The sequence below is a fragment of the Otolemur garnettii genome, unplaced genomic scaffold (genome assembly GCF_000181295.1).
Source record: "Otolemur garnettii isolate 467f Iridium unplaced genomic scaffold, OtoGar3 scaffold00042, whole genome shotgun sequence".
NCBI classification, from domain to species: Eukaryota; Metazoa; Chordata; class Mammalia; order Primates; family Galagidae; genus Otolemur; species Otolemur garnettii.
In genome coordinates, this window is record NW_003852437.1 from 861,009 (window position 1) to 881,158 (window position 20,150).

Genomic DNA, 20,150 nt, shown 5'->3' on the forward strand with positions numbered 1-20,150 from the left:
CTCAGGGCTAAGAAATGTGTCACTATCCAGACAGCCCTCACACTGCTGGCTGGCCCACAGTAAGTGCCTCATCAGTTTGTTAAATACAAGATCCTGCTGCCTGTCCCTTGGGATATTTCCTTTCAAGGGCCAACTGGGGGAGGATGGGCTTTCCTTAGGTTTTATTGAAAAAGACAACATTTCTGAACAGCAGATAACCACCTGGGCTATCTGTCACCCACTATCTTAGAGCAAGGGAGAGTATCTCACACAATCCATTCACTGGACCAAAGACACTTTAGCAAGATGGCTGAAAAAAATGCATGTAGATTATGGAAACAGAGTCCAGTGAGGACAGGCTTCGTGAGTCCTCTGCAAGGTGCTCTGAGCCCTTACAGAGCTCTGACATGGAGGTAAGTTTGTTAGCACCCGGAGGAACAGCACGCCTGGCAATGCCCACCAGGGAAAGGACGGAACTACAGGCCTTTCATTGACTGAACTATGTAAAGCATACAATTTTATTTTTATGATGCTTATCTGCTACTATCTGGAGATGTTAGCAGGAAAGAATATGAACAAGTAAAAATCAGATCAAAATATTGGAAATAGAGAATAAGACAGATGAAAATTAAAATTCTCTGGTGACACTCTATGATCTACTAATGGAATAAAACTCGTTTCAGTTCTCTATTTCAAAATCTACTTAACTTGGTTCCAGCCTAAGTTTGAGTGATTGACATGGAAGAGCACAGGGCTGAATGAAAAAGAGAACAGCAGCATTTTCTTTTTTATGCCTAATTAACCTTCAGATTTGGGGGTTGGAAGAGCAGGACACCTGGTCCCAGGTAGGCCTTTCCAGGTATTTGCTCTCGATACTGGGTTTTATATGGTGTTTTCAAAACTCTGCCAGGCAGGAAAAATTGAAAGGAAAGAAGGCTGGGAGGGGAGCAGCAGCCACGGTCCATCTTCAGGGAGCCTCTGTGGAGTTGACGGCCTCAAAAGTGACTCCTCTGTTTCTGTAAGTGGCTGACGACAGGGGCACAAGCGACTTGGAGAGCAAGGCCTGCCCAAGGGGCCGTGGTGATAGTCATTTCTTGTTTCCTCATTGTTCAGCTGTCACCCTTCCCATTATTCTCTTTTTTGTCTAATTACAGGCAAAGAAGCCACAAGCATGGCAGGAAGCACACAGGGTGTGGGGCCAGCCATGGGACTGGGGTCAAGTCCTTAGACCTTCTGACAGCGTTAACATCTAAGGATACCATCTAGCTCACTGTGATGGTGTGAGTATTGGGAATATGCATGCATGTCCCAGAGCACAGTGCTGGGATGTGGCCTCTACCTTATACAGTGGAACCCATAGATGACCATCTCCCTACACTGACTACCTCCTTCAATTGACCTGATTTTCATAGACCGAACATGCAACCACATGGTCGTATTAGTACAGTGGCCTAGCTTCTTATGTTGACCACCTCTGTATGTTGGCCAGTTTCTTACAGTCCTGTGGGTGGTCACCTTACAGAGGCTCTATCTGTGATGTGTGTTTATTACAGCCAAGGAAGAGAATATGGAAAAATCTACAGGAGGAAATACAGAATCCACCATCACTAATAACGGCTAATTTTTGGTGTTTATCCTTCTCATTGGTTCTCATAAGTATATTGTGTATATTATAAATGTATATAAATGTATATAAATGTCATATATCATATATATATCATAAATATCATATATATCTGATATATATATAAATCATATCTGATTTTTCATTACTTTTCGGATTATTTTCCAAAGTCACTAACATCCTTCAAAATAAAACTTCAGTGACCTCATGATAATTTATTGAATCACTGTAAAATCTCTTATTAAGCTTTCCCCAAATGCTGGACATCTCTTTTCTCCCTAATTCCTTCTTCCAACCAAGAGGAGCAATCTGGCAAACCACAGCGTTCAAATCCAGGCTCTGCTACTTTTCAGCTGCTTTGCCCATGGGCAGATCTTATTATCGCTGTCCTTCCTGGTCTTCATCTGGAAATAGGGACAGACAACATTTCTATCTGCATTTGTTTCCTAGAGTACCAAGTTACCACAAGTGAAGTAGCTTAGAACAACAGAAATTGGCTCGGTACCTGTGGCTCAAGCGGCTAGGGCGCCAGCCACATACACCTAAGGCGGCGGGTTCGAGTCCCCAGCCCGGGCCCGCCAAGCAACAATGATGGCTGCAACCAAAAAAAAAAATGGCCAGACGCTGTGGCGGGCGCCTGTGGTCCCAGCTACTTGGGAGGCTGAGGCAGGAGACTCACTTGAGCCCAGAAGTTGGAGGTTGCTGTGAGCATGATGCCATGGCACTCTACCCAGGAGGATAGCTTGAGGCTCCGTCTCAAAAAAGAAAAAAAAAAAAGACCAACAGAAATTTATTCTCTTACAGTCCTGGAGATTAGAAGTCCAAAATCAATGTGTCACCAGGCCATGCTCCCTCTAGGGAAGATCCTTCCTGTCCCTCCCAGACTCTGGAGGGTGCTGACAATCTTGGTATACCTTGGCTTGTGGCAGGACAACTACAATCATTGCCTCCATCTTCAATAGGCTTTCTCCCTTGTGTCTCTCAACACCTCTCCAAGGACCAAAGCTATTGGATTTAAGGCCCAGTAGGACCTCATCTCAACCTGATTACGTCTATAAAGACCCTATTTCCAGTGAGGTCACATTCTCAGGTATAGGGGATAAGGACTTCAGAATATTTTTGGGGTGGGTCGCAATTTGGCCATTGCTATGGGGCAGCACATGTTAGAGCTTTGAAGCTGAAAGGCCAAACCATATGGAAGAATCTTGGTGCCTCAGAAGTCCCAAATACCTTAGGAGTGTCCTTGCCCAGTGGCCTTCCAGCTTACTGACCTGGGCAGTGTGTGCCAGGAGGACAATTGACAGCAGTAATTCTTCGGTGACCTCTAATTCCCCCCTTCCCCTTGCAGAATCCATTTCAGATTGATCTTTTGGTAAACTACAATAAAAATTAATCATTAGAAAAATGACCAAATTAATATCAAAGTTTCCAAATGCTTATTCTAAATTTCTGCCCTTATCTTGCTAGAGGCTGTGTGTAGCAAGCAGCTTACACATTGGCACCCGTCCATGGACCACACTCGGAGTCCGTGGTGCTCAGCTGTGGCCAGGGCCACCGCAGATACTGGGGCCCCACAGAAACGTGTTCCCCCTCCCAGGCAAGAACACTCTTCCTCCTGTACCCCTGAGGAGGGGCAGCGGTTCCCAGCCCCCAGCCTCATTCCTGGCACATGCCTGGCTGGGGTGCGCACACTCCCTGCCCCACACCTGTGCCTCAGTGTTTTCTTTGAGTCTGTTTTCCCACTGACTTATTTTCCTTTCTGTGTGGACTTTAAAAACAGCTTTCTGAGTGAGTGCAGGAGATCCCAGCAGCCCCAACACCACGGCTCATATGGAATGTATTTAGAGAAGGGAAAAACTCAAATGGAGTGGTTATACGATTTTGAACTGGCTTGGACATAGCATGGCTGGAATTTCGGAGCTGGCTTTTGTTTGCATTCGTCATGAAACATTTGTTATATGAGCTGCCGCTACTGCTGCTCAACCAGCTGCTGCTGAGAAGCCTTCTCAATGGCGTCTTTTCTTCTGCATAGGAGCAGACTGACCGTGCTCACCCACTGAGGGCTTTAACTCCCCTACTCTGACATCTTTGCCACCATCCTTGTGTTAAGTCTAGGGAAGACAGTTTCCCCAAACTGGCATCTGACAGCACCCGAAAGGGAGCCATCTTCTTCTGCCAAGTTATATTGGAATGGTATCTTCAAGTGGCCGTGTGCGCTACCTCTGATTATAGGACTGCCTTTTATCAGTTTTTATAATTTAATACATGTCCGCCCCAGAGACCTCCAATATGGCCCTGACTTGTCTTCCAGGTAATTTAAAAAACATAGTAGCTTGGAGCCTCATTGTAACAATACGCAGTCAAAACCTGAAGGAGATTAATTAATCGGTTGCTATTAAAGGACCTTGTTTTTGTTTTGTTTTTGAAATGTCACCAGTACTGTAATCCCAAGATACAGGTACTGACAGGAGCTCTGCGGTAGCTCCGTTCACATCACGGCCCTACGGATACCACGCGAGGGAAACGCAAGTAACGGATCTAGCTAAGAGCTGTACACACAAAACTGGCACAATCTCAGCAGGGTCTTCAAGTTCTGGTGGTTAGGACGCTCTCAGCTAAACGCAGTAAGGCTGATTACATGTGTTCAATTCTATCCTTAGTAAATGTCACTAGAATGACAGTAAAGGGATGATCATTTTATTAACATCCGGAAAATCACAAGGGCAAACAGCTGGTGAAGGACAGTAGAAGGCAGAACTGAACCAATTTCTGGAAGATAGAACACAGTCGGAGGCATGGATCTGATTTAGCAGAGCAGAGGAAGACCATCCCAATGGTGGCAAAAAGGGACATCTTTCTGCCTCAACTTCCCTAGCTGAACCCTGGGAGACAGAGAGGCAGCACTGGTTGTCCCCACAGGAGGCCTGGGCCTGAGGCTGGCGTCTGGGTATTAAGGGGGGGCAATCCCCTCCATAGCTGCAAGGGGTAAAAGATCTTAGGATTAGGCTCCAGCAAATTGGGGGCGGAGGCTCCAGACTGATCTGCTAACCCAGAGGAGCGGTATGGGCTAAAACAAGAGCGGTAAGTGACTGAGGCCTTCAGTGTGGGCCTTTGGCTCCTGTTCCTGTGCTGGCACCAGATGCGCACGGCAGCCACTATCCTACCCCACTTCACCTTCCATTCTCAAAGCAGACCCTTCGAGGATTTTTCACTGGGAAAACCAAACAAACTCTAGGGAAAAAAATAACAATCATTAACACGTATTTTTCCAGCAAAATTTTTATCGCTATTCAATCCCCCTGAAGTGGGGCGCCCAGCCCCTGTGCATGTCTCTCTGCACAGCCCTTGCAGTGAGCTCCTGGGTGGGTGCCTCACCCTGAAATCTAAAGACAGAGCTAAGTCAGCAGGGATAGCCTCATGCTGAAAAAGAGAGACCCGAACCAACCCAACCGGTAAAGGCAACCTGGAGCAATACAGATAATGAGGGCAGTAGGTGAAAACACCTGTCAAACTCCCTATCGTTTTCAGAGACTTAGGGGGATAGTGCGTCCCAAACCAGAACAAGATGTTCTATGCAACGAAAAAATGGAAGAAGAGAAGATTCAAAAGAATGACTGGAATACACATCAAGGACTCTTCCAGGGGGAGAAAGTTGAAGAGATGGAAATGGAGAGAGGAACAGATAGGGAAGCCACGGGAAGGGTGAGTCCTGAGGTTCCACCGTCTGACTTCGAACAGCATTCCAGTAACGAAACAGAGAAATTGGTGGGGATAAAAGAAAATTCCAAAAATCCCCAGAAATAAGAGGCAGGAGTTTTAAAGTTTAAAATATCTCCTAAATAGTTGGCGCACACACTGAGGCCTATTGTTGTAAAACCTCATAAAAGGAATAAAGAGAAAACCTCAGGGGGGCTGGTAGGTGGGGGGGAGGGGGGGGAGAGAGAATGTGAGAAAAAGTAGTGGGAAATGAAGGTAAGACTGAAGACCACGCTGAGTCATGCTGGCAAACAGACAGTCAAGGTGGGTAGGAGAATGCTGAGCTCTGGGACATTCAGGGACTCAAAGGAATTTACCTCCTATGCTCCTTTCATTAAGAACCAACTCATTAATAAAATGAGTTATTAAGGGAAAAAACAGGATCCCTGGGATTCCAAATCCAGAGACTCAACACTGATGCACGGTAAAGGGCCACGGCAGGAAAGCCATCCCAGGAGCTTCCTGAGAAAGGAGCTGGGACAGAAGCCGCAGTTGAAGAGCTCTGAGTGGGGGGAGGCCAGGGGCTTCTGGGGAGGGGTGAAAGTGATAATCTCATCTGATATTTAAACTCTATCAAACGCAATATGAATGCAACCGATCTAACTACACCTATGGCAATTTTGACAAGTACAAATAAATCTAAGCAAATAAACATAAGGCAAATAATCAATTCCAGGAAAAGCAAGATGTGCAAGAAATGAAACAGAATCACCACGGACTCCCTGGGTCCGCAGTGCTGTCCTGGGAATGCCAGCAGGGACCACGCAGGCCCCTAAAATGTGGCCAGAACGCTGTTAGGAGGAGGGAGAGGAGGGAGGGGAACGGTAAGGCGATGGAGCAAGAGAAGTGAACAGCGTCTCAGATACAGCAGGAAATAGTAGCCTGTGCAGACTGGTCATAAACAGAGCGCTGATTATCAGAGGAAATGCCTCACCACGCTGGAAGCGACCAGCTCCGTGAAATCTGGCTGCGTCTTCCAGAGGGCTGAACTAGAAAAACTGCTGTTTTTCATTACATGTCTTTTGGTACAATTGATTTTAAACTATGTACATATATTACTTTAATAAAGATTAAAAAAAGAGGTACTATTCTAGGAGCACGTGTTTTGACAAATAGTCCCTCCAGAGTAATGAATGCCCAGGAGGTAATGAATGCCCAGGTATCTGGCAGCACGGGGTGAGGACTGGGAGATGAGACCTTCGAATCCGAATATCTGAAACCCCCACTTGACAAGCAGAACCCTCCTATTCTCAGCAGTGAGGAATTACTCTGGATTTCTCTGTGGGTTTGTGGGCAATGAAACGAATGTGCTTATTATAGCCCACACAAAACCACATACACGAAAAAAGCAACGGGACCTACACAGGTATATTTCTAGCTTTTCTTTCTCGAGTCTTTCACAATCCAGTCATTTGCAAGATGTGGGAACCTAGCACATTGTATATTGATAAAAATGTCTGAGACATTAGAAAAATACAGACCAGGAAATTATATTTTTATTTGAAAAAGATTTAGTCAGACAGGAATAGCAGCTTCCATTGTAAAATGTTGAGTCACACACAATGGGTGAGGATTGTGCTTCACCCCAGTGGGGGGTACATTTCATAAGAAGAATGTCTGAGACCTAAGGCCATGAGCCAAGGACATGTTCTGAAATCCTCTGTCTGGGGCTCTTTCCACATTACCACGTTAATCCCTGGGGGTGGACAGAGACCTTGACAGTTGAAGCTTTCAAGAAGAGGAAGACCACAGGACTTTTGTGAAGACTGACTACCAACCTATGGGGTCAGGGCTCTGATCTTTGCTTAAGCTTTAGAAACATTTCTGCTGAGCAGAGTTATCAGGGAAGTTCAAAAACTTGAAATTGGTGGTGATTAATTCCACCCCCTACAAACAGCCTTATTCAACACAAAGCATATTACTGTCAGCTCAACTAAAAGTTGCTCAAAGCAGAGGATTAAACTCTGAAGTGGAAGTTCACCTCTAAGTGCAGAAGAACGCTGGCACCTCTACTCCACACCCAGATATTATTGGCCAGCTTTTCGCCTGGGGGAATGAATCACAAGAGAGAAAACTGTATATCCCCTAAGTCTCCCTACATTGGGTCACTCAGGTAGACACAAGATGGAAGGGCATCTGGGGTTCCCCAGAGGTCAAGATCAGGACTCAGAAGAGAGGAATTCTGCAGGATGCATGGAGCAGGAGGTGTGGTTGGGATGAACTGCTTTGGAAGGATGATCCCAAGGCTCCCAGAGAAGGAGGCCAGTGCTAGAGACACAGATAGCTTGGGTCTAGGTCACGCAGTGACCCTAATAACAGAGGGTCTGTGCTGATGGGTATATGGGAATCAAGATGGTTGGGAAAGGCAGCGATTGGCATCTGGAAGTGTAGGGTGAGATGCATGCCCCACCCCCTCCCTGTGTAAGGCAGGCGGGGTTAAAGAACCGATAGGTGCCCCAACGAGGAGAGTGGGGAGACCAGGAAGAAAGCAACGGTGCAGAATGCAGGCAGGAGGATGTGGGGGGCCTGGGAATATCCCTGCCATGCTGTTAGGGAGCTTGGGTGGTGATCAGGATGGGCGGATGGCAGGGAAGCAGGGAGGGTGACACGTGGCCTCTGGCAAGGGCAGCTTGGCTGCTGGCTCTGGGACTGGTATGAGTGACTCAGTCCCAGGCTGAGCCACAGAGAAAGCCAGGGCTATGGACCTTCCTCGGCCTCCTGCAGGATTGCCCTGGCAGCATGTTGAGTGGGCCGGGGAGGGATCGGGGAGCCTAGTCCAAGAGCTTCGTGGCTCTGGGCACTTCTGTGCCTTCACACCTCCATGCCTACAGTGCCTCTGTCCATGTCCACCTGGGAAACTCCTATTCACCCTTGAAGGCCCAGAACAAGGTGCCTTTCCGCCTTTCCAGCTAAGCGTGGTTCTTTTCATCTTGACACCATCCGTTCGCAGGGCTGGCATATGGCAGACACTCATGCATTAATTTGCTGTGTGTGTTTGTTGAATTTTCCTGATACTGTCAGATCACACCTTCTATTTAAATATTAGTTTCTACAGAGAGAAATAAAATTGGAGATGCTTTCTCCTGGAGGATCCTAAGGCAAGGGCAAATCATAAGCAAGTGAAAAAGATGTTTAAAAGTTATGTAATTTAAAGTAATTATTATTTCCAATAAAAAACAAACAGTAATAGTCGAACCAGGTCAGAAGTATATATTTTTGGCTGTAATTTATGCTTTCATGGATTAAATTGAACGTATCTAGAGACTGAATCCTTGTAAGTGGGTAATGTTTCCGTATCCTGAATAAAGTTATCAGCCTGTTAGCTCCCCTCAGGAAAATGTTCACTAAAAACCAGCAAGTCTTTAGGAATTAAAGGAATGTTTATAGTACATATTAATTCTTAATCAACTATTTGCCTAATAGTTACAGTTGGAACAAGTTACATATTTTTAAATTTTTAGACAATCTCAAAGACCTCAAACTATTGTTTCCTGCGTTCCCTAAATTCTTACCATCAACTGCCATATACAGCATGCATCTTAATATTCACTAATCTCTTAATGATTTAATATATTTTTAGAGGGTCCCAAACTGTTTTGTGTTTTGTGGTGTTTTGTGGTGTTTCTGGGGACAGAAGCTTGAATGTCAGCATGATCACTGAGGACTCAGAGCCATGAGCAAGTTGTTTAGCCTCTTTGAACCTTGGCTTCTTTGTTCAGAGAATGAGAAAAAGAATGTTTGCCTTCCCTGACTTCAAAAGATTTGTTTAAGAATCAAACAAGATCATCTATATGAAAGTGATCTATAACTGCAACTTGTTATGAAAATAATGACTTAGAAACTGGTACTGTTGCATGATCTAAGAGTATTCATTAAGATATGAATGGTAGGGCAGTGCCTGTGGCTCAAGGAGTAGGGTGCTAGCTCCATATACCGGAGGTGGTGGGTTTAAGCCCGGCCCTGGCCAAATACTGCAACAACAACAACAAAAGATATGAATGGCATAGAACAATAAGTCTAACTGTTCAAGCATAGATGGATGTTCACACACACACACACACAGAGGACCTGGTGCCAATATCGTTACAACATTATTAGAATCTCAACCTAGGACATGCCCTATGGGGGAAAAGAAAATCTTTATGGAGAATATTGATAAAGTGGAGCTCTACTTTTTATCAATAATTGAATTATTTTAGAAATCTGCACTGGTTTCTACAGATAGCTAATCTGAATTTCTCCTACCATTGTATTTTCATCAAGTTACAAAGGATTTTTGAGTATTATCACACAAAAGCAACAGGAAGCAGAAAATAAAAAAGGAAATGAAAGATGAAAAGCATCACCTGTTTAGTTGAGGCTTTGTAAAATGGTGGATTTTTCCCTTTACAACACCAGAGTTAATGATGTATGTATATGAATATATTATATATATACTCACATGAATTCACATATTTCATAGCAAAAACTCCACTCCCTCCTCTCACTCACCATTAGCACTTGTAACATGCAGTTTGTATTACTGCAGTCAATTGAACTTGGAATCATTTTGACATTCAAAAATCCCACTTTCAGGCCCCCAGCTGAACACAGTTTTACATCTGTGTCCAAGCATTATGTTAACGCCTGTCTGCAGAGGCAAACTGGACTAAGGAACTTCCTGGAGAAAATGGAGCGACACCGCCACCTGCTGGACAAAGGTTATTAGTTCATTAACTTACTGTTCTGGCGTAAGTAATTCTGCATCCTGAAAACAAATTGTTTTTCTAGAGCTGAATCTTAGGGGTCTCGCTTAAAATGAAAACTATCAAATCTCTGGGCACTCATGCTATATCTACTAAATAATGTATATAATGGTCTGCAAAATTCAACTTTTAGCATAAGTTAAGGATAATTGGTCCCAGTCACATCTCGATGGTGGGTTTCATTTAGTTAAAGGTCTTAACTTCCTGATATTTCTCCTAAGAGTTTAGGAATAGAAACAGATGACTTTAAAAACTCAGTTACTTGGATTATGTGTCTTTCATCCCCTTAGCATGTCACTGTAGTAATATTTCCAGTAATGTATTCCCTGTGATTGTTTCAGCCACAGGGTATTGACCAGAATACAATTGTTCCCTTCCTTCTAAGTCAGTAATGCACAAAAGTTATTTCCTAAAGGGGCACATGATTTCACAGTCATAGATCAGCTGTAACTGTTTAAATAAGTCAAGGTTTATCAATTCCTTCTTTTCTTTCTTCCTATTATTCTTCCTCCCCTCTCCTCTCCTGTCCTCCCCCTCTTTCTCTTTCTTTTCCCCATTGTCTCTTTCTTTCATGTAGACGTTACAAAGAGACTCTGAAGTCCTAGTTACTCTCAGGCACAGCCTTGACTCTCTCTTGTGCCATGGCTGGTGCAAGCTAATAGTTAATTATTGAAGTTTCTTCATGTGGTAAGGCTGGGCTAAAGACCCTACTTGGATTTGATCAGGTAAGTCTCACAGCAACCCTACAAAGTAGATAATATCACTTATACATCTTACATGGATGGGGAAAATGAGGCTTACGGAGGCCATACCGTGCCTCTGGTTAGGCAGTTACTAAGGTCGGGGGGAGCGGCTCTGACACCCAGGCTATCTGGAGCCTGGGCTCTAATCACTAGCATATACTGTCTTCCCCACAGCAATGTCTATGGTATGGAGAGAAAGGGATGGAAATCGTGGTCAGAAAGTTTGAGTTGGGAATCCCTGCTATGGTCACTTCAACATCAATGGCTTTAGGGAAGAGCAAATTCTGAATGGAAAACCCTTCATGGAGGATTTGTCCTCTTCTCTAGGTGGTGACAACCCCCATAACTAACCTTGAGAATTACTAAGGTAATGAGGACTGCCCAGGATTATTTCTGAGGGGCTAAAAATTCCTCATAAATGTGCTAATTAACAAAAGATAGAACAAACAGCCTTAAAACATTCTACATGATACATTAGCAGCATAATAACACAGATCTTTAAAACACTATCCACTAAAAACTGCATTTGCCCCAGGTCATAAGAACTGCAGCAGAAAGAGAACTATAGGCGCCTAAGTCCCAACTCAGAGTTCTTTTCTTTTTTTTTCTTTTTTTGGCTGGGGCTGGGTTTGAACCCACAACCTCTGGCATATGGGGCCCGTGCCCTACTCCTTTGAGCCACAGGCACCGCTCCCAGAGTTCTTTTCTTAAAGAATGACTTTTCTTTATTATAAATAGACAAGTTTTCATTATTTATATTTTTTAACTCAATCTGACATTTTTATAGATGGATGAAAACGTGAATGATTTCTATAGCATACTATTTAAACTTCTTATTCTACATATTTTTATTATTTCTTTCTAATAAGCGACCCTAGATTTGAATACTGCAATGGAAAAGACATCAGAGAGTACACGACTATACTTCTAATGAGAGGACTCATTTTCATTCATGAATAGTAAAAAAAAAAAATCCCAACAATATTTAAATGTGCACTATATTTGTCATCACTGTTTATAAAAATATTTAGAAGTAATTTTTTGTTAAAAAAGACACTGAACTTACAAATGAACTTAAATCCTCAAAGTCAGCATTTAAGGTCCTTATTTGTAATTCAATTACACAGTTCTTTATGATAGCTGGTGACCAAATTCTCAGGGCAGCCCATAAAAGTCTAGTAAATTCCCTACTGTGGCTCCAGTGTCTACATTTGTAATGGAAACAAGTTGAAAACGAATACTGATGGAATGCTAGCAATGGAAATTATTTAAAATACAAGGTAAAAGGAATGAGTTTTCAAGTCCCTAGGAAGGAGCAGGGTAATGGGTGAATGTTAGGTTATACAGTTCCATGTATGGATGCTAGGTGGTGCTACTGAACCAGAACAGCTTGATTATTTGCCAAGTCTAGGGTGTATTATGAGGGATGTGTTCCCATGACTATTCCTGTTACAAATATCCGCATGTTCCTTGCCTTTAATTTGCTTATTTATTTTGGTCTTTACTACCACTGCAATGTTAGTTTCTAAAAACCATGACTAGGAAAAATATTGATAGTTTGTAGCATGTCAGATTTTAATAGTCTGGGAGAAAAAGTATTCATAAATACATTAGCGCTCAGGGCTTGGAAATGTGTGAATCTTGCCCCTTACTTCCCTATTTTATCTCTTAACTTCTCTGGGTTGGCTTCCTTTTCCTTTCCTTTCTTTCTTTGGAGATGCAGCCTCACTTTATTGCTCTAGGGTAGAGTGCCCTGGCTTTGGCCTAGCTTACAGCAACCTCAAACTCCTGGGTTCCAGTGATCCTCCTGTCTCAGCCTCCTGAGTAGCTGAGACTACAAGTGTCTGCCACAGAGCCTGGCTAATTTTTCTATTTTTAAGTAGAGATGGAGTCTCACCCTTGCTCAGGCTCATCTTGAACTCCTGAGCTATAGTGATTTTCCTGACTCGGCCACCCAAAGTGCTAAGATTATAGGCGTGAGCCACCGTGCCTGGCCCGGTTTCTCATTTTTAAAAGGTCATAAATAATGAATGGACATATGGAGACTAATTAATAAAAAATGGAACTGTATATGTTAAAACACCCAGTAAGGTTGCTTTAACTCAGTAAAGTCAGCTTGGACCTTCGTTCTCCTGAATTCAAACCCATGTCCTGCACAGGCAGAGTTCTCCCAGCGCTCCCTCCAAGGTACTTGCCACAGTGTCAGCAGCAGGCCCCTGGCTGGTAAGAAGCACTGAAACATATCCTCTTGGTTCTCCATCATGTTAAAACTTTAATTTTTATTTCACCTTAAGTACTTGCTATCATAAACTTCTTCTGAGAGACACTATTCCGTTTCCACAGAATGCAAGTATTAATATAAAATAACTATTTTTTTTAATTTCTAAAGGCTAAGTTTCTCAAAAATTTTTGGTAGAAGACAAATTTACTTAATTCTAGAACGTCTTCCTATAAGAAATGAATGGGGCGGGGGTGGGAACGGTCAAGCTGTTAGTTAGGAAGCTTGTTAACTTCTCTCAGGGCGAGTTCCTGGAACAAGTGGAATTGATTGGAAAGAATTAATGAGTATCATTCTGATCTAAAATAAATGACACCCCCTTTGACTCACAGACATTACTGTTTTTACAAGTTCCTAAATGGTCACTGCCGTTTGTTCAGTTTCTTTAGTATTGAGACTGGTGTACATGTTTTTAGTATTGCTGGAGAGGGATTACTAAAAATCAACACATACCTACACTTTTTTAAATAATAGGACACACACACACACAAATGGTCAGTGGCAATATGCATCTTAATTCAGCTCTTCAAATAATCAGTTAATCTACGACAACCTAAGGGTCACTAGACCCCTTAGCATACACTAGATTTGAGTTTTTCTTCTCTCCATTCTCTTTTCAGTTATAAAATTCTTCCATAAAGGCAAGAGCAATGGTTTTAGTGCTCTACAATATGTGACTTTATACTAAAAATACACGAATAAGTGCAATGACTAAAGTGCCCTGCAATTACTCTTTAACTTAGTTGACACCAACTCACTGACTTTTGGCGATGAGAAAACACTACAAGTGCTTAGTCTTTGCAAAAGCTAAAATACATTGAGAAGCTGGCCAGAAGTGTGTGTTTCTCTCTCACTCTCTGCCTAGCGGGAGGGTAGAGAAACTCTTCAGGACAGAAGGACTGTGGACTTGCTTGGCCTTCAGTGTTATACAGAAAATGTCACAAGAAGATGCCCAAGGGACCACAGAACACAGTAGAAGTTACTGAAACACCAACTCAATGGTCTGTTTTGTTGTCATGTGTCATCAGACAGCTGAGAGAGTTATACCGGGGTGATATTCACATAGTGAACAACCAGTCCCACTCAGAAAGTGCAGCCAGAACAGTTGCTGAGTGTAGCACTGGGCCAGGGTCCTGAAGACCCCTTCTGTGTCATGAATCATCCCTTTCGTTACTACAATGTTGGAAAAAGGGAGGAGGGCTGCCAGAGTGGCAGGTGGCACTAGGAAGATGGTGGAGAAGCATTTCACTGTTTTAACAGCTAGTACAGCTGGCTGCTGTGGCTGGCCACGTGGACTGGCTTATGGAAACCTTTCATCCCACCACACAGGAATACCAGATGTCCCTTATTCCTCTGAGTTATTTAATATACAGCTATGCCAAGCCCTAAGGGGACAAAAGTCTTTAATTTATAGGTGGAAAGATGATAATAAGCTAATAATTACAGAGGATTAAGACATCACACTTAGTATAACTGAGATCATTTCCCAGAACACACAGCCCCTGCGTGTCTTTGCCCATTATATATCTTCTCAATGAAAGAACTCTGCGAGAAGTGCTCAGTGCTATCCTGCACCTAGGACAGCCTCACCTCTTGCAGCGTGTACTGTCAATCCGCGTCCCGCGTGATCACTTATGCGGTCGCAACAAATAATTCAATTTTCAGCAATCTTTTCTCCTTTGATTAATGTGCTTTCCCATCACGGGAGGAAGACCCACAGTTTCTGAGAAGTCACATATGCTTCCTTAGTGAGGAAGTCAGTAAGGTACACCCTGCCGGCAGCCAGTTAAGGGGCCCTTTGGGGCTGATTTTTGTGGATGGTTTATCTGTGTTTAAAAAAAACAAATGTAAAAATGTCCTCATCTGTGTTATCAGGCCTGCAGCCCCGTTCTAGCTTTTGTATCCAGGGAATGTTGTCTGTTCCAGACCTCAGGACGGGTGATGATGATGGCGGTGACGTGGAAGAGCACTCCAACGCTCTCAGTGACCCCTTCCCAAATGCTAGAATCAGAGCGTTCATTTACTTAATGACTATGTGTCACCAGGATGCAGACAGCCTTTGATGTCATACTGGATATCACACACACACACACACACACACACACGATGCCATATGACAAGATAAAGCCCCAAAGGAGATAATAACAATAATCAACATCAATCTTTTTTTTCCCCCTCAAACGAGTGTAACTTAGGACAGGACCTGTCCTTGCACAACGAGCTGAGTTTATGCTGTCTTACACAACTAAAAATCAGACACGTGAGAGCTCTTTGAGTTCTTTCAATTTAAATTCTGTAAACTCTCTAAATTGCTTGTTGTTGAAAGGCAAAGGAAGTCCTAGTTTCAAAAACTATATCAAGGCTTATTATGTGTCTAGCTATTTAAACCACCTCTAGCTGAGTAGACATACCTACGGGGCATACCTCAAGATTTTGGGTCATGTTCCTGCATGTAGATAAATCAGATTTTATTGCTGGATGAGAGCTGGGCCAGCCAGCCATCTTCCTCAGCAAATCACTTGGGGTGTTAGGATTACCTTAACCTTCGGTGATCGGAGCCGGGGCTCCCTGGACAAAACCCAATTTACCTGGGTCTTGTACTCGCTAAAGAGGCAGGCATAGTTCAAGGTCCCTGAGAGGCAGCAGACAGAATTTGAGGCGCTTTTAAGCTGCTTCTTCTATCTGCCAGGCAGAATGCTGTTATCAGGGGACAAGTAGGCAAGGCTTGTGGTGGCAGCAACAGATTAAGGAGACTAGGAAAGAAACAAACATGTCATTTGTCTTTCCAGATAAAATAATAATGAGAAAAAAAATGATGGATTCTGAAAGTAATTATATTTACAATGATACTACGGGCGACCTTCGTAATTGCTTTGCCACATCCTATTTCTTGCTTCCATTTGAAGGCCACTTGGTTTGTTAGAATAAAATCATAATTGTATTTTCAATTTGCTGCTCTAGCTATTCTATTGCTAGGATTTTACACGCTAGAGCGCTCGTGTCAAATGGAAGTCGGGCCAGAGAGAATTCACCGCAAGGATGGCTCTTTCCTCCTTACTTGTGTTTCTGCTGGTGGAATCCAGGGGTGCACACGAGATTCTGCTGTTTACCCCAGTAACATGTTCAGGACAAGGCCCATGGAGAATGTTGCCAATTTGGTTTTGCTTGGGGAGAAGGAATGGAACCATCATGGCTTTAGAACATGGCAATACACCTGAAGTGTAGGATTTTGGGATCTGTAACTCAACGGTTCTTACCTTTCTTTGTAAGCCAGGGGAACCGCCCTGTTTTAGCAGAAGAGATCATTTCATCCTTTTATTTTCCGAAGCCTTTTCAAGGTGAGCTACAAGGGGAGTTACCTGGGTCTTTGTAGATACTGAGCACGCCCTTGAAGTAATGAGGTAAAAATCTTTCCAGTAAAAGCAGCACATCTTCCAACTCTTCAAGGATCCCCACCAGCAGGAAGTTTTCATTCACGTTCAGCTTTGCTCTTTCAAGGGCCCACTCACCAGGCTCCCTGAGTGGACACAAAAATTCTTTGTAAATCAAGGATCCATCTTTGAAATGTGCAAAAACACGCTGAGAGTTTATCCCTCTGCCCACCTCCTCCCCTGCCCCCTGTTAGCCTTAAGTCCCAACTCTATTTCCTTCAAAGACCAGCCCAGATGTAGCCCGATCCAGATCCCTCCCCATCTTCTCAGCTGGTGTCCCCTCTCCTTCTCACTGTCCCTTCCCTTTCCCGGTGATCCTGCATGATGTCCAGCTCAGGGCCCTGAACCTATGGGGCTCTGCCTAAGTGTTTGTGGAAGTCAGGTCCTAACAAATACTGATCAAGACTAATCAGAATGGCTTTTTAACAGGAGGACCAAAATGAACCAATTAAAGTCAGAAGTTTTGAGACAACAAAACTTGCCAACATAGTATTTATGTAGAAATTAAAACAGGTGTTAGGTCATGCCTGCTAATCACCTTAGGCTGTCAGAGAGTTTATAGGGAAAGCTTGTTTTGTTTTGTTTACACGACAGACAGCCTAATCTCAGACCACATCTAGGAACCAGTACTTGCATAAGTGAGAGAAAGCCAGCAGTTGGGCTCTAGGCTGTCAGCTACCCTCCGGGGGAAGCTGGGCAAGCCAGGATTCTCTTTTGAAAACTGGTTAACAGTAGCCCTTACCTGGCTTACAGCATTGTTGTGAAGGTTGAACAGGGAGACATTTGAAAGAGTTCTGAAGATCACTGCATGTGTATCACACAAGCCATCATAAGTACTCTCTCCCAGACTAGGAAATGTACAGTTTACAAAATACTTTAGGGAGTGAAAATTATGTTTCTTGGAACGAATGTCTTCAATGTGATCAGAAAGTGAGTCATCTGGCCCCAAATCCTTCCAGTATCTGAAGGATTACATGTGAATCAGGAGGTATTTATTATTAGGGCAAGGGTCAAGTGTGGGGTGGGTGGAGGCCCCCTCAACTCAGGAAGTTTATGATGAAGCAGAACATTGACACTCCTAGTCCCAGAACTTGGACCACACTAAACTAAACACAACAGCAACATCAACAACAGTAACTCAGTGGAAATCGCTGTGTAAGGCCGAAGTGCAATGCATGCCTGGCAACCGAAACAGCAGGCTGCCCTGGTCTCTCTGGAAACACAAAGCCCCTCTCATCGACGTCTTCTCTGGGGCATCCAGTCACTTCTGGTGACAGTTTATTTCCCATCAGCTTCAGGTGGCTAGCACTTCTCTAGGCTTGGGCAACTGTCTGGTATTTCAACTGTAGCTACACCAGCATCTCCTGGAAAGGTGGTGACACATGTCTGCGCCCCACCTCGGAGACTGTGATGAGGAGAAGGTGCTTACCAGGTACTCGGGGCTGCTGCTGCAGGACAGGACGCAGGCAGACCACACACCCAGGGCCCTGACTCTCTGAGCAAGTCATTTTCTAAACGAGGTCACGCCCTGCAGAAAGGCTGGCAGGCGATCACTAGAAAGCACTGGCCTCTCGTCCGAGCATGTCTCATGAGAGACGAGCGAATGGTGGCCGTGACCTTCCAGGGTTTCAGACCCAAGGAGACACGCCACGAGGGCAGGAACAGTTGCTGATTAAGTCCAGTCACTGTGGAGGAGCAGGCTGGGTATGTGGCCCTGGTCTACACTATCTCGTGGCTCTGTAGTGACAGCTGTTTTCGGTATAAACAAGGATTTGGTTTCAGTTACATAGCTTTATAGCGTGGTCCCCCGAGGCCTCTTTCAGAGACCGATTTTTAAATTTCATTATTTTTAAAACATTCAGTGTCTCAAATGATATCTTTAAAAACTAATAGTAAATATAAACTGAATTCCAGAAGGTTGAGAAACCAGGGACACAAAAGAGTCCCACAGGGCCAGTCTGGCGGGTTTTCCGTCCCTGGGCACGTGTACAAGCTGTAAGGCCTGCTTTAGTCTTTACCTGCATCTGGGATGCTGTCCACAAAAATACGGAATGATGTAAAATAACCTGGGGTTGGAGCACTCAGGGTAGTTTTCAAGGATACACTCATTGATATCCTGGAAGAGAAAACACAGCAGTGAGGGGCCTCGTCATCTCTGCGGCGCTCCGTCAAACGCCATATGATTTAAGTGAGATTCATGCTTAAGTTACACGGGAAAGGCTTGAGAAGATGCAGAGAACTCACAGATTTCAGGAGAACACTGCCTTTTTGTCTCCAACATCCCGTCCCACTGGCCAGGCATACCTCTGGCCTGGCCATTTCAAAGAGTTTGCTGAGTAAACTGCATCTCTGCATGTGGCAGTGGTTTGAAGTCTTCAGTTAGGTCCCAAGCATCCTGAGGGCAGTTACACCTGCTGTGTTTTGTGGTATCCCAGCAGTTGCCAGCCAGCTGGTAGGTATACCAATGGCAGTCAGTAAATGTTTGTTGAATGAATTCAGTATTTTTTTTGAGACAGAGCTTCAAGCTGTCACCCTGGGTAGAGTGGTATGGCATCGCAGCTCATAGCTACCTCAAACTCCTGGGTTTAAGCGAGTCTCTTGCCTCAGCCTCCCAAATAGCTGGGACTACAGGCACCTGCCACAATGCCTGGCTATTTTTTGGTTGTAGTTGTCATTGTTGTTTAGTAGGCTCGGGCTGGATCCAAACCCACCAGCTCTGGTGTATGTGGCTGGTGCCTTAGCTGCTTGAACTACAGGTGCTAAGCCAATTCAGTATGTCTTAATTCTTAATTAATTCTAACTTACCTGTGTGGCCAACCCTGTAGAAATGTGTTTTCCTGCATATGCATGTGTCTAACAAACAATGAAGCACCTACAATATTCTCATGAAGGATTTGTAAACTTAGAGGGGCTACAAAATCATTCCTAATATTACATTTGCTTACAAAGTAACAGGGTGTTTACATATAGACATCTTCCTACTTTCAAAGGCAACAGGTGTGGCTTCTGGATTTTCTATGTCTCTTACATGAGGTTAAACACCGCAATTCTGTTGGCATTACAAGAATTGGAAATGGTCTGATGGGGTGAGGACAAGGGCTCGAAGTCAACTTTTATCCCTGATGTACTCCACAAGCCATGCCTGGTTCTCAGGTATTTCTAGGAATAAAAGATAATTCAATTGGCAAACAAACCCAGCAGCAGTGGGTGTCTTCCAGAGACAGTATCAGCATGGCAGATCAGGAGAGGGTACGACCCCCTAACACAGCCATGGAGGGAGTTTATGAGTTGGCAGAAGCCACTGTACCTGATACGATTGAGGTAGGTGGTTAGTACTGAAAATTTTTTAGTTCAAGTTGGGAATAAGAAAAAACATAATTCATACTTTAAAAAACCCCCAATAATCTTTTAACAATAATCCCCTCATACTTCCTTGATTTATATACCAGTTAAATAGATTACTCAATTACAACAAGAAATTCAACTGAAGTAAACAGAATAGGCGCCGCATAACAGCAAGTGTACTCAATCACCAAGTATCCGCGGGGCAGCAGAGGCGCCGCACTGCACCCCACCCCACCCCACTGCACCCCA

At 43.9% G+C, this 20,150-nt stretch overlaps 1 protein-coding gene across 1 annotated transcript in view; it reads right to left on the reverse strand.

The window, feature by feature from the left end:
- The window catches only part of UST (uronyl 2-sulfotransferase), a 276,736-nt gene that overhangs the window by 30,358 nt on the left and 226,228 nt on the right, over window positions 1–20,150 (reverse strand). The window contains exons 6-7 of the mRNA XM_003790259.3: window positions 18,575–18,672; window positions 16,485–16,642 (exon numbers count right to left, since the gene is read on the reverse strand). Coding sequence (XP_003790307.1) covers window positions 16,485–16,642; window positions 18,575–18,672 — 256 coding nt within the window. The remainder of the gene's footprint in view (window positions 1–16,484; window positions 16,643–18,574; window positions 18,673–20,150) is intronic.